The sequence below is a fragment of the Crocuta crocuta genome, unplaced genomic scaffold (assembly GCF_008692635.1).
Source record: "Crocuta crocuta isolate KB4526 unplaced genomic scaffold, BGI_CrCroc_1.0 scaffold127, whole genome shotgun sequence".
Classification (NCBI taxonomy): Eukaryota; Metazoa; Chordata; class Mammalia; order Carnivora; family Hyaenidae; genus Crocuta; species Crocuta crocuta.
In genome coordinates this window covers 3,524,768-3,539,478 of record NW_027532008.1, presented here as the reverse complement: position 1 = coordinate 3,539,478, position 14,711 = coordinate 3,524,768, and the positions used below count along the sequence as shown (strand labels likewise).

The 14,711-nt window shown below is 40.6% G+C and overlaps 1 protein-coding gene and 1 long non-coding RNA gene across 3 annotated transcripts in view; one reads left to right on the top strand and one right to left on the bottom strand.

Annotated features, from left to right (window-relative positions):
- The window catches only part of LOC144241188 (uncharacterized), a 27,393-nt gene extending 26,727 nt beyond the window's left edge, over positions 1-666 (bottom strand). The window contains exon 1 of the long non-coding RNA XR_013337985.1: positions 505-666. This is a non-coding gene — a long non-coding RNA (uncharacterized LOC144241188). The remainder of the gene's footprint in view (positions 1-504) is intronic.
- Positions 1-11,529, top strand: part of PDIK1L (PDLIM1 interacting kinase 1 like) — an 11,807-nt gene extending 278 nt beyond the window's left edge. Inside the window, exons 1-3 of one of the 2 annotated variants that reach the window (XM_077775669.1) lie at positions 207-413; positions 2,484-2,785; positions 7,732-11,529. In XM_077775669.1, the coding sequence (XP_077631795.1) occupies positions 2,501-2,785; positions 7,732-8,472 (1,026 nt within the window). In that variant the 5' untranslated portion in view covers positions 207-413; positions 2,484-2,500 and the 3' untranslated portion in view covers positions 8,473-11,529. Of the gene's footprint in view, positions 1-206; positions 414-2,483; positions 2,786-7,731 lie in introns of those variants that run through there. The other variant, XM_077775670.1, reaches the window with a different exon arrangement.
- The last annotated feature ends 3,182 nt before the right edge of the window (positions 11,530-14,711 follow it).

The following is a 14,711-nucleotide window of genomic DNA, read 5'->3' as shown; positions in this document are numbered from 1 at the left end:
GCCCCGGGGCCGCGGGCCGTGCGCGCCCGCTGCGGCTGGACGGCTACCGAGTCCCGGCGTGCATCGGCCTCCGCGTTCCCGGACCCGGCCACCCCTGCGGGGAGGGGCACTAGTGGTGCGTTCCGGAGCGCGCACACCTTCGGCGACTCCCGGCTCCTGAAAGCCACGGGAGAGGGAGGAGGCCGGCGGAGCGCGGGGCGCGCGCCCAATAAGGATGGCGCTCGGCGTCCCGGATGGCGCTACGGAAAGCCGGAGGGGGGCGGGGCCGCACGGCGTAAGGGGGTGTGTCCGCGCGCACCACGGGGGCGCGCGCCGGTCTCTGACTGGAGGCCGCGGCGGCTGAGGCGCGAGCTGCCCGATAATGGCGGCCTGCAGAGCCCGTGAGAGGGAGAAGCGGCGGCGGCTACCCTGAGGTAAATCTGGCTCTTAGGCCTGGCACAGAGGTCCTGCTGCAGAGCCGATGGCTCTGCATGCGCCTCCCTCCCCGGGAGGGCTGTCACAGACCTGTCAGTGGAGTCCTCCTAGGGAAGGCCGCGCGCTCCTCAGGCCTCCGGCCCGCACCCCTCCGGCCACCGGCGCCAGCTGCGGCCTCCTCTTCTGCCCCTGGCCTCCTGCCCAGGCTCCGGGCCTCAGCCGCCAGCCCCAGGACTTAGGGCAGCTGCAGGACTGCCTCCCCGGGGTGAAAGGCCTCGGGAAGATCCCCTCCGGGTTTGGTCTGGACGCCGCCGGGGAGGGGGAGGGCCTGATACTCGGCCAATGAGCGGGGCGCTGAGCCGCAGCGTCGGGCGACACCTCTGCCCAGGGCTGGCCCTTCCCCGGCCCGGCAGGTGTGCGGCCGGGCGCTGCTTTAGCCCGGCCGGCCGCTTGGGTTCGCACCCAGGGAGTTCGTAAACGCCCTCCCTCCTCCTGCTTGGGGTGCCCTTTCATGTGGGGGTGTGGGCCAGCCTGCGGGACACTGACACAGATAGTCATGGGCGATCCACGGAGAGCAGGGAAGAATGGCCACTGTGGACCCGGGCCACGGATTCCGTGGCAGGAAATCAGACACTAGGAAATGCAATGGGAATTTGGAGGGGGGGTTCTAGTTAGAGGAAGTGGGACGAAGAAGCAATCTCAGAAGCTTTCGTTTTCTTTATGAAATCTATCCTATGGACTTCGAGTAGCTGTACCTAGTGTTTCAGGCTCAAGAGTCCGGAGCTTCTGGTTCCCCCAAACGGGACACTATAAAGATTGTACGATCGCTTGCCCGTCGTGGCAATCTACAAATGAGATTTGTTCCCGAAGCCCATTAGAATCTTAACATTCTTTGGAGAATGAGGTGGCGTGCTGTCGACTTTCTGGATACAGCTCTTGGCATTTCTGTGTAGGGCCTTTGCCTCTGCCTTTAAATGGTTTTTCAAGTTGAATTTGAAAGATCGCTGGCAGAGAGCCCCTTCATATGGAGGACAAGGGTTTGGTGGCGAAATGGCCTCGATCTAAATAGCTGTTGTTAAACTCGACAACAGAAAGGTAACCATATTCTAAGTAGCTTTTATTTTTTTTAAGTTAATTTATTTTGAGAGAGAGCATGAGTGGGAAAGGGGCAGAGAGAGAGAAAATATCTCCAGTAGATTTCATGCTCAGCGCAGAGCCAGATACAGGGCTCAATCCTAGGATTCTGTGATCATGACCTGAGCCCAAATCAAGAATCTGCTGCTCAACCTACTGAGCCACCCAGGCGCCCCGCTTGCTTTATTTTAAAAAGACCTTTTTTGTAAGAAATGAGGAAATAGCATAAAATTAAAATAGGGACATATACAGTTTGACTGTTTACGTAAAAAAAAAGAAAACAGCTACATATTTCCAGTTCTATATGTAATGTGGTTCACTTTCGGCCCTTAAGCCCAAGCCAGGTGTTTGTATTTCTGTGAGGGCTTTTGGGTTTTGTTTTGACATTTTAAGGAACTTTTCTGTGTGGCAACTTTAAGGAGAAGCTGGAGTTTTGTTTGTTTTTTCCAAATCAGTAAATAAAAACGATATACTTTTTCATTTATTTTTAACAGTAGTTATTTTGAAGCAGTTTGTGTAAAAGGCACTATAGTGTAGTGGTTACAGTTATGAGTGTCAGAGCCAGATGACCTGGTTCCAAATCCCAGGTCCACCAGTTAGTAGCTGTTTGACCTTAGGCATGTTGCTTAAACTGTCCATGCTTTAGTTTTCTCATCTGTAAAATGACAATAGTATATACTTCAAGATATTGTTGTGAGGATTAAATTAATTTAATATTATAAAGTGCTTGGAACAGTTTCTGATATGTGGTAAGTACTACCTAAGTGTTAACTGCTTTATTATTATTATTAAAATATTTAGATTTGCCCAAGTTACAGCAATTCTCTTTCAAGCACTGTAAACAGTGAGACAGATAACTGAATCATACGTAAGAAGGTATACAAGCTAGTAAGTATACTTAATTTCAACAGAGCAAACTTTGTTGATTTTTCCAGAAACTTTGACCTTGAAGATGGTGAGTAGCCAGCCAAAGTACGATCTAATACGGGAGGTAGGCCGAGGCAGTTACGGTGTTGTGTATGAAGCAGTCATCAGAAAGACCTCTGCACGGGTGGCAGTGAAGAAGATTCGATGCCATGCACCTGAGAATGTTGAACTAGCTCTGCGTGAGTTCTGGGCCCTAAGCAGTATCAAGAGCCAACATCCAAATGTGATTCACTTGGAGGAATGCATCTTACAGAAAGATGGGATGGTGCAAAAAATGTCCCATGGCTCTAATTCTTCCCTTTATTTACAGGTATGTGTGGTTGAATGGGAAATAGAAGTGACTTGAGCATAGTGTTGCTCAGCAAAAAGAGGAATAAAACTTCAGATGAACTTCTACTTTTAAATGCAGGTGTTTATATAGTTAGGAGTAGATAGGGGTCTGCCAAGAACTGAGGAGATGTTTGCTTTAAAACAAGGTTTTATTTAAACCTATGATGCAAATACCTAAAAATAACATAAGCCACCTGTTATGCCATGATACTTGCCACTCTGCATGGGATTGGGGCAATGTAGGAGCTAGAGAAGTGATTGAGATCATAGTGTAATAAATTCACTTGTTTGAAATCAGTTTTTTTTTGTGGGGGGGAACTAAAGACAGAAGAAAAGGAAAAACTCCACAATTAATAGCAACACCCATATAGGTAATTGGGCATTTCTTTATAAATCACTAGTTTGAACATAAGCCTCTGCTGTTTTAGAGTGTTACATGGTTTCTCAACCATGCAACTCCAGTTAATTTTCATGAGGTATGTGGCACAGCACTTGAATGTTATTAATAGTGCTAATAGCTAACATTTGGGTTTCTACTCAATTCCATGTTCTGTGTTAAGTGCTTTCAAGGCAGTTGCTCTGAACAGTCCTGTGAAGGTGGGACTATTATTATCATCATTACAAATGAAGAAACTGAGGCTTAGAATAAATAATGAATTTATTCGAGTCACCTATCTAGCAAGGGACAGAATTGGAAACTGAATGTAGGAGACTTCCTGACAGCAAAAACTTGTGTTCCTTTAACTTCCAGATTACTCTTCCCTCTACATTACTTTTTTTGTAGACCTGGGGAAGGCACCAACAGAAGAAAACAGAAAAGATTTGCTGTTTTTTGTGTTTTTGTAGGTTGGCTTCTGACATAGATCTAAATCTCTGGTAGGCCTATACTTGGTGCAGAGAAAAGATATTTAAAACATAGGTAGTTAAAAGCCAGAGGAAAATTTCTTAAGTCCAGTCATTCTTGGAAACAACTTTCCATGAATATGTCTAAATTCAGAATTTGCCATCAGGGTACAGAAGTTTGATTTTAAAGCAAAAGCTTTTGGACAAGGAACAACAAGGAAAACAAACATTAATCTGTGTAACTAGAAACTTGCAGGTTTCATCATATGGTGAACAAGTATCAATCTCGAGAACCTAATTTATATTGCAGTTTAGCCTGCTCTGCCATGAACCCTCTTTAGACAGTGACTAAAAAGCACAACTACTTAGCCACTATTTGATTTATTGTTTACATTTCTAAAAGTGCTTATTATGTAAGTTGCACTGATAGGAAAATATTAGAAACGTTCTTACCACATTCCCTCTTAAAAGTAGATAGGACCTTGCTGAACTTTTCCTTGAATTTTGGAGACCAAGATGTATAATCCTCTCTCTCAGACTACAGATACAGAGGCGTTTAAATAAATGACTTATTGCTGATAATATGCTTGATCCAGATCAAGCAACCTTTATAGTATCTAGGCATTAGGTGGTCTTTCAAGGCTTAAGAGATAAAGTGCTTCCAGACTCAATTCGGTGAGTTTTTCTTATCTAAAGCACCTTTTTATTTAGTACTCTCTTGCATCTCTGAAAGCCTGATAGACCTGTGTTTGACTTGTAGCACTTTTGCTAGCTGTATGACCTTGGCTAAATAACCCATGTAACTAGCATCTATATCTTTAGACGTAAAATAGGAATAATAATTTTTACCCTCCGTGGGAGTTGTCACAATTAGAGATGATACAGGTATAATATTTGGCACATAGGAAGTACTCAGTAGTAGGTAGCATTGTTAAAATTGTCTATTCTGTAGTTAACCAGACATTGATCAACACATTTGGCAAATATCTTTTCTAAATTTACATCTAGTAAAAACAATTAAATCTATAATGTGACTACAGAGACCCTATCCATGGCTTTCTCCATTTTCTACATGAATTTTTATTTTTCTCTGTGTTTCTCTAGGTATTTTCCTTGTTTTGAATGATTAAGCAAGTTCCTAATAGCTAAAAACCTTACCTAGAAGAAAATGTAAAACAAATAATTAACAGAGGATATAGTCTCAACATAGGAACTTAGTGGCCAGTCTGTATAATTTATAATAAGTGTCATGAATAAGAGGTACAAGATGATATAGAAGCATAAGATAGGGAACCTGACATAATCCTGGGGTTCAGGAATTGTGAACTATTTCAACTGAGGGGCACCTGAGTGGTTCAGTTGGTTAAGACTCTGACTTCAACTTAGGTCATATCTCCTGGTTTGTGGTTCGAGTCCCACGTCAGGCTTTGCACTGACAGTGTGGAGTCTGCTTGGGATTCTCTCGTGTGCCTTCTCTCTCTGCCCCTCCCCCACTCTCTCTCTCTCTCTCTCTCTCTCTCTCTCTCATATAAATATTCATACATACACACAGGAACTGGTTCAAGTGAAACAGTGGAAACTTGAAAGCTGAAGAGGAGTTAGCCAGGTGAGTGAGTGAGAAAACGTTACAGGCAGAAAGAACTGTACATGCAAATGTCTTAGAGCAAAAAGTACAAGGCATTCTAAGAAGTAAGAGAAGATAATAAAGCTATAGTATACTGGGAGAGTTGCTGTAGATGAGACTAGAAAGATTAAGGTTAGAGGATCCAGTAGCCCATGTTAAAGAGCTTAGATCGTATCCTAAGAGAACAGGGAAGCTACTGAAGGACTTTAGGCAAGAGAGCCTATGGCTGATGACATCCTCTACATGTGGAAAGAAGCAGATTGGGCTCTACTTCTAAAGCTCTCAACCAGTGACCCTCAAACTACAGCCCTCAGCTAGTTTTTATATGGCCCAGATGCTAAAAATAGTTTTTACTTTTTTTTTTTTTAAGTTTGTTTATTCACTTTGAGAGAGAGACAGAGTGTGAGCAGGGGAGGGGCAGAGAGATAGGGAGACAGAATCTGAAGCAGGCTCTGCTGTGCCAGCATAGAGCCGTGTGTGGGTCTCAATCCAAGAACCTGTGAGATCTTGATCTGAGCTAAAATCAAGTCAGGCACTTAATGGACAGAGCCACCAGGCACACCTAGTTTTTAGAGGGTTTTTTTTTCTTTAATGTTTGTTTATTTTTGAAAGAAAGTATGCTGGGGAGGGGCAGAGTGAGTGGGGGACAAAGAACCTCCTAGATGACAGCAGAGAGCCCGGTGCAGGGCTTGAACTCACAAACTCCGATCATGACCCGAGCCAAAGTCAGAGCCACCCAGGTGCCCCCAGTTTTTACATTTGTAAAGAGTTGTTCAAGATTTAAAAAAAAGAAAATTACAAAGAATACAAAACATAGACCTTATGTGGCTTGTCAAGCCTAAAAGATTTACTTATCTGGCCTTACTCTAAACCATTCTTTGAATGCTAGGACTCTGCATTGCTCAAAGCTATTTAGGAACTTTGCTTTTGAGAGTAAAGACAGAAGAGAGGAAATGAAGGAGTGATGGCGCTGGTCTTTAATCACAGCATATTTAGTAACAGCGCACCTGGTAAATAATTGTGTGATCTGTACCTTTCTAGACTATTCTGGCGCACTGGCAAACACATGCAACAAAGAAAATGCATGCCAAAGACTTCTGCAGACCATTGCAATTACAGCTGTTTGCCATTGGGGGAGATGGCATGAAAAGGTGTTCTTTGCTCCTGCCTTCCAAAATGACAAGAGGAAGTGGACTTAAATATAAAATTAGTTCATTCAGTCTTTAACAATCCTTCATCTTCCTACTGAACTTCTCTTCAGTAGGTCTGAAAAGGACACCATGGGACAAATGCTTTCAAAGGACTATATCTATATTTTAGAATGGTAATTCATATTCAGTGAAGTAATTAATATTCTTAAATTTCAGTTAACAAGAGTTATAGATAATGATAACAAATGAAATCATAATTTCTTCTAGGTTTTCAGCTTGTATAAAAGAAATCTACAAACTCAGACTTGAATTTTTATTTCAAAATGTAAATTTTTTTATAAATTGGTTTTAGAAGTCATCCAGTGATACAGATTGCCAGGTTATTTGCATTCTGCCTGTAGAAGTTTATGAAGCAATAATGTCGGTCTTTATTTTTATCAGTGACTACAGGAAGGCTTTATTTCTGTAACAACTAGCATTCCTCGATCATTTTTCTCTTAATTTCATAGATTATGTTGATAGTATATGTCCAATGAACAAGAAACCTATTTCAGGCTGTTTAACTGAATAGAAATTCCTAATGAATGTTGATATCCAGTTGGCAATCTCCCAGATCTAGCTGCTGAGACTTTGACTTTTTCATGAAGCTGATAGCTAGGTTGGTAGAGTTCAGCTCCATTAACACGCAGAAAATGTATAGCCAGTAGACACTTTTCAAAATAAAGCTAGTGATTGATTGGTTGTAAATTCTATGCCCAGTGTGGAGCTTGAACTCATGACCCTGAGATTAGGAGTCCCATGCTCTACCAACTAAGCCAGTTAGGCACCCTAAAGCTATTTTATTTTTAAATAAATTTTTACCTCTTGACCTAGAGATTTGGTGTGTATTCATTAGGGGCAAAATGACAGTTTGAAGTACTAAAGTTTAAAGTAAAATACACATATAAAAGCATTGACCAAATAAAACATTCATGGAGTTTCCACTTAAAATTGGGATTCTCACTTAACCAGTTACTTATTTTCTCTAGCTGAATTTTAATTTTTTTTAATGTTTTTAATTTATTTTTGAGAGAGACAGAGGGTGAGTGAGGAAGGGCAGAGAGGGGGCGGACACAGAATCCAAAGCAGGCTCCAGGCTCCAAGCTGTCAGCATAAAGTCCGACACAGGGCCCGAACCCACAAACTGTGAGATCATAACCTGAGTTGAACACTTAACTGACTGAGCCACCCAGGTGCCCCTATTGCTAAATTTTATAAACTGTGCAGATGATTGTAATCTGGTTTGTTTGTTTTTTTCTCCTCTTCTAGCTTGTAGAGACTTCATTAAAAGGAGAAATTGCCTTTGATCCCAGAAGCGCCTATTACTTGTGGTTTGTGATGGATTTTTGTGACGGCGGAGATATGAATGAGTATCTGTTGTCCAGGAAACCCAATCGTAAAACTAACACCAGCTTTATGCTTCAGCTGAGCAGTGCTCTGGCTTTCTTGCATAAAAACCAGATCATCCACCGAGATCTTAAGCCTGATAACATCCTGATTTCTCAAAGCAGGTTGGATACCAGTGACTTGGAACCCACACTGAAAGTGGCCGATTTTGGTCTCAGTAAAGTTTGTTCAGCCTCTGGGCAGAACCCAGAAGAACCTGTCAGTGTAAACAAGTGTTTCCTTTCCACAGCTTGTGGAACAGATTTCTACATGGCACCTGAAGTGTGGGAGGGTCATTACACAGCAAAAGCTGACATCTTCGCTCTGGGGATTATCATCTGGGCAATGCTGGAAAGGATCACGTTCATAGACACAGAGACAAAGAAGGAACTCTTAGGGAGTTATGTAAAACAAGGAACTGAGATTGTGCCTGTTGGAGAGGCGCTTCTGGAAAATCCCAAAATGGAACTTCTCATTCCTGTGAAGAAAAAATCTATGAATGGGCGAATGAAACAACTGATTAAGGAAATGCTGGCTGCAAACCCTCAGGATCGTCCAGATGCTTTTGAACTAGAACTCAGATTAGTACAAATTGCATTTAAAGACAGCAGCTGGGAAACGTGACACACATATTGTTTGCAAATATCTTGGATGGTATGCTGCTTGTTTTTTCACAGTGATGCAACAACATAATGTGGCTGAAAAAGAATATAAAAAGCTAAACTCCACCTTCAAAGGGTTTAGGTTTTATTGTGGGGTGTTTTTTTTCCTCGTTTTTCTTAAGTCCAAGCTGGCCATTTTGTTAGTATGTTTTAAATGTGTATTACCAATGTGGGTGTACATTTTTTAAAATGATCATTGGAAGTTTGGCAGGAAAATTCTCTAAGAGCCAAGAAGAGAAGAAAGTCCAGTTTTCTGGAAATAAGTCTCTAAGTATTTTAGACATTCCTCGTCAGTATTAGGAATTTCCGTGGAAGAAGAGGTTTGCATGCTGGTAATGCAACCTTTGAAGCTTTGTAAAGGAAACATATATGTATATATTTATGTATATGTAAGTATGTGAATGTGTGCATTTTGCATTCCATATGAAGAAAATGCCACTTCTGTTTAAATTATTTGATGTAGGTTTGGGTTTTTGAGATTTGCTGGTGAAATCAGTGATCAAAAATAAAAGAACCTTCCCTCATCTTCCTACCCTGTAATGGAATCATACTACATTTTTTATTTTTGTAATATTATACAGCTTTTTTTTAAGGCATCATTTTGGAGGGTCTAAAATTACCTGATTAAACATAAAATTAAGTGATCCAAAGCTGCTGAAGTATGTTTGAGCTCTCCAGTGCCCTATAGCTGCAGGAGTTGAATTAGCCATGCAATCATGTGGGAGCAGGTTGGCAAGGACCCTGATTCAGTCACCTTCTTTAAGTAACCAAGCATTCAATTAACCAATTAAGCCACTGCACTGGAACATGTCTGCACTTGAGCATCTGCAATCTGATATAAATCTGAACACAGGATTCCTCTGTTTCTGAAAACTTTGCTATATATGAACTGTCCTACTTGATATATTAATTTTTGATTTCAAGACTTCGTCTAAGCCTCAGCATAAAGTTGAAGAAATCAAAAGAAATCTACCCTCACATCGTCTGCCCTGATACGGTCTCTTGTTTAATCACTGGAATTCCTTTCATTTTGGCACTAATGCTATTTTTTCTGGTCTAATTTAACACAGTAATGATAGTGGTATGGTTGTGTTAAATGTTGATCACCTTTTTCTAAAGTGGGAGATGATACCTATACAGTGTGACAAATGGGTAAAATATTGTGGCATCAATTATATCTTTCAAGTAGAAACGTTACTGATTTTATACAATCACTTGGTATGGTCTATGTAAAAAACCAATAGACTGTTACTCTCTTGAAGTTAGTCTGATTTTTAACCCTGTATGATTGTCTCCAGTTTGTTTTCCTATACATGCAGATAATTAAAATCTAAGGAAAGTTTTCCTAAACAGAATATTAGCCTTTAAGGTTAGAGAGACTTTAAGACCATTGTATCTGGGTTAGTCTTTATAAAGCACTAGAATCTTTGGTCAAAGTAAAAAAAAAAAAAAAGTATTAGAGTACTGAAGTCATTAATAGTTTGCATAGTCTCCTCAGCTTTTGTTTTTCTGAGGGTTTTTTTTTTTAATTGAAGCATAGTTGGCACCCAATGTGTCTCCTCAGCTTTTTTGAGCTTCCACAACTCTTAGAATTTTGCTATCGTAATTTTTTCCTTATTTAAAATGTATTTGGGGACTAGAGAAGGTGAAGAAGCACAAAAAATTAGAATATGTAAAATTTCTGAACTATGGTACTTGATCTGGAAGTTTAATATTTGGACTGAAAGGCTTTGTTGAAATAAAGCCTTTTATTTTTTTTAATAAACCTTTTAAAGTAAAAAAAAATCATATACTTTTAACATCATTTTCAAGCCAATAAATACAAAAAACTTTTTGGAAAGTAGAGGTGGAAATACACCGGAACCTCATGATCATTGACCCTCTGGATCACCACGCTACTGTGACAGATCTGGCCAAGGGGATTGGGTTATTGCAAGTGAAAAGTAGTCTAGTATCGCCTCAGTGGGGTGGCCCTTCAGCAGACATTCATGATGATTCAGGTGATGGCATGCCCGTGCTGCAGGTGCTCTGCAGCTACCCGTGGGCTGGGAGTCATGGTTCCGAAGGACCTCGTTTTTGGTCTTGCTTCATTGAAAATAGCTAATAATTATTTATTTTGAAAGATTCCACTGTGAAGTGGAATGCACTTCATTGGTGGCAAAGGTATGAGGTGATCAGGAGGTTTCTTCTGGAATTTTCTCAAGTCCTTGTATTCTAAAATAGCCTATGATACCAAGCAAAATGATAGTAACTTCTTTGTCTTTATTTGTTCTTTTGGTCAGGAGGTATTTATTAAGTACCTACTGTGAGCTCAGCACTAAGGGTCAGTTGATAAAATGACAGTTTAAAAATGGCATATAGCCAGAAGCCTTTTCCAGCCAGGAGTGAGAAATAAAAGGTTAGCGATACTTGGAAATCCCTGGATATTTGCTAGAGGAAAACGAAAGCAAGAATTTGTGCACAGTGCCTTGCCCATAATAGGTACTCAATAAACAATTATTCCTCAGAGTCTCTTGCCATGGTTTATAGTGTTTTATGAAATTTGTCTTAATTGAAAAAAGACCAAATATTTCAAATAAGCTCATAGGCAGCTGTGGCCAGTTAAAATATGGGGTTGTACAGTTAGTTCCTAGAATGTTCTTTTGCACTAGTTGTCACTTAGAAAGATGGGGTTCCTGTAGATTTTTGGTGCTAAGGGATACTTTGTCATTATGATGAAGTAAGTGTTAAGTGTCAGATAAATAGCACACTGAATAGTTCTTTCTGCTGGTCTGTTCTTTCCTCTTTGTTGTTGTTGTTGTTTTTAACTGTAAAATGTTTATCAATCAAACTATTGTAGCAGCTACAAAATAATTCACCAGCATGACAAAATGGTCAAAAAAAAAAAAAAGTCATCAGCACTTCAAAAATGAAAGCAACTTTTGAAATTTTCTTTTAAAATTGTCAAATATATTTTATGAAGAATTTATAAAAGGGGAAATGATTGTAATTTATTGTTCATGACTTTTTTTTTAAATAAAGTGAGTTTCAACAAAAAACTGAAAATTCTATATTGCTGATTTGATGGCTCTGTATAGTTCTGTAGTGCTTTACTTCATGAACATAAAATAGAGGGTATGGAATTTGAAACAATGTCATTTTCAGCCTTATCTATTAAGTGAAACTTTCTGTAATAGAAGCTATTACTGAGGAAAAGATGATTGGATTATGGGAATTGCTTTCAGCATTTCAAGTTCTCTCAAATTTTAATGCTTACTATCTTGCCGTATTTGTCAGAAGAAATACTGCCTGAAATAAATGATTTTTTTTCATTTACCCTTCGATCTCCTTAAGCTGAGGATGCATCCCCAGACTCAGAATGAAGTACAGTTAACGTACCAGGAGGAAGTAATTTTTCAGTCTATAACTTGAAATCATGGTTTCCTTTCTTTAAAGTCATCTGGCCCGCCTTTTTTCTTTTATAGGTTTTATTGTGTGTGTCTTCTCCAGAATAAACAAAGTACTGAGGATACGGTGCACTTAGTAGCCCAGTAGACCAGCAGAGGGAAAAACTGGAGGCAGAAAACATTAACACTACAGGCCATCCAGCGACAAGTAGGAAAACAGGCATCAGGAATCGTGGCTGCGTCTGAATCTGCCACCTTCTCCTGGCATAGCCTTTGTACATGGGCAAATTTTGCTTTTGATTTAGAGATTAATTTTTTAACTTAAATCTTAAGCTCTACATATTTGTATTTACTAGCTTTTTTGTAAACCCTTGCAGTTTACAAAGAGACTTCACGTGTTTTTTACATCTTTTCAGTGGCTTTTCCTTAAAATACAGGCTGAGGAAATTAATAGTAGTACACCCGTTCCTGAGGTAAGGGTAAGGGTTTTAATGCCTAATCTCGGACACCAGCTGGAGGTTTCTCTAATAACAAAGCATTATCTTTCTCACTGAAAATGACCCCTGGTTGTTTTGGTCTTTAAATTCAAATGTTGCTCTCTTAGTCAACCAATCATAGGTGTCTCCTAAAATGCAGCGTAATGACAGACAGTTGGTTTGTGGTTAGATAACAACTCCTACTTGAGAAAACCTACAGCCACACCTCTTGAGGGCACTGTGCTGTCTAGCATCTTTTAAAGGTAGAACTTTCTCTTTTGTAATGATTTCTCATTGGTTAGAAGGGAATTGTTTTTAAAAAAAATGTCTTTGACTTCATGCTTTCATTTCCTGTTCAGCCCTGGTATTTCAAGCTTAACTTGTTCTGAGCAGAAGTTAGGTAACGGTATTACTGAAGGCATCATGGCCTAGAGGTACGCTGTAGCAGATAGCCTATTGAACACTAGCTTTTGCAAATACCTACATAATTAACATGTGGCATTAAGCAAGTCACTTCATTCTGAGCCTTAGTTCCCTTGGCTGTAAAATTGACATGATGTATTTACATTTCAGAATTTTTGTACAGGTCAGAGCTAATACACATAAAGTGCCTGCCCTAGTACCTGATACATTAAGTTCTCAAATGGTCACCATTGTTGTTAATTGGGTTCTGACTTTGACACTGTGTTGAATGAATGAATGGATTCCCAATGAGCCAGTCTTCAGTTGTAGCTTTGATTCTTCTCCCCTTTGGGATAATATGATGAAGGCGTTATCTCCTCTCCTCAGGAAAATGTTTGCCTGTAATTTCAGGGGAAACTTGGGGGATGATGGGTATGTTCATGGGTTTCATACATAGAATTCACCAAACTACTTAAATTTATGCATTTTATTTTAAATCAATACTTCAATAAAGCCATTTAAATTTTTAAAAAACTGATATCTAGGATCCATTTCATGTTAATAAAATGAGAATTTCAGTGAGTAGGAAATGCACATTAATATTTTTTTAAGTATTAGTGATTCTAATGTGAAAACAGGTTAAAATAGTGCAATTGAAACAGTACTGCTGAGACTGTGGAACAGGCAGAATAAGTCATAGTGTTTTTTAGATTCGCTTACCTCCTAACAACCAACAGCACAGACCCATGTCAGCACCCCACCCCAAACTCAGTCCCTACCCTCACTCCCTGACTGTCTACCTCATAGTAGAACAGTAGCTGTGTTTCTGAGAAATAAAAGAGGTAATGCATTAAATCACAATCAGTTCTGTTACTCAAGGGTGGGGCTTCTGAAGCAGGAATCCAACAAAGGAATCCGGATTGTCAGTGGACCCACTAGAAATGTAAGCAAAATTTTACGTGAATATGCATTTTTCCATCGGGACAGTTCATAACTTTCAGCAAATTCTTCTTTTTTATGTTTATTTATTTTTAAGAGAGACCGAGCAAGCCGAAGAGGGGCAGAGAGAGAAAGAGAGAGAAATCCCAAGCAAGGTCCACGCTGTCAGCACAGAGCCCCACTCGGAGCTCGAATTCACGAACCATGAGATCATGACCTGAGCCGAAATCAAGAGTCAAACGTTTAACTGACTTGAGCCACCCAGGCGCCCCTTAACAAATTCTTACAGAGGTCCAAAAGACTAAGAACCACTATTTTAGTCATGTAAGGAATCATTGCATGAGAACTTTAGGTGCAGGGTAAATGGAGCGGATATTGAAAGGAAACGAACGGACACGGAAGAGATTGGAAAACTAAGTCTCAGACGAGCCCAGGGCAGGCTGGAGTTGACTGGCTGGCAACCATTCTTGTCTCCGTCTACACGTCAGAACACTACGCTGTCTGCAGAGGCTCTGGTCCTTCTCCAGCTGGCTGACAAACGAATGGACCTGCTCCAGAGGCCTGTCTTGGGCCCTGCATTTTCCCGTTTAGCAGACAGGACTTCCTGAAGTTGATGTGATCTGGTGGACCCTCGACCCCTCTGCTCTAATCATATCAATAGCAGTGGTTCTTCTAGTCTTTCCCAGAGGAATGTCGGTGTGTGTGGGCTACAATGGGCTGTGGAGAAGAAAACGTTCTTTAAGGATAAATTTCATGTTTACCTGGGCCCACCCTTCAGCCTACGTCCAGTCCTCATATCGCTGTAAATTTCCTCAAAGACACCAAGAGATAAGAAGCATCACCTTTCTTCATCCTTCTCAAACAGCCAAGATTAGAGGGAACTTCTCCAGAATCCTCCCTAAGACTTGGAGAAAGGCCTCTGGTCCTCACGCTGTCCACTAAGACGCTTGTTGACCAAATCCCCATGGTCCAGCCCTATTCAAACACTGGGGCCTTAG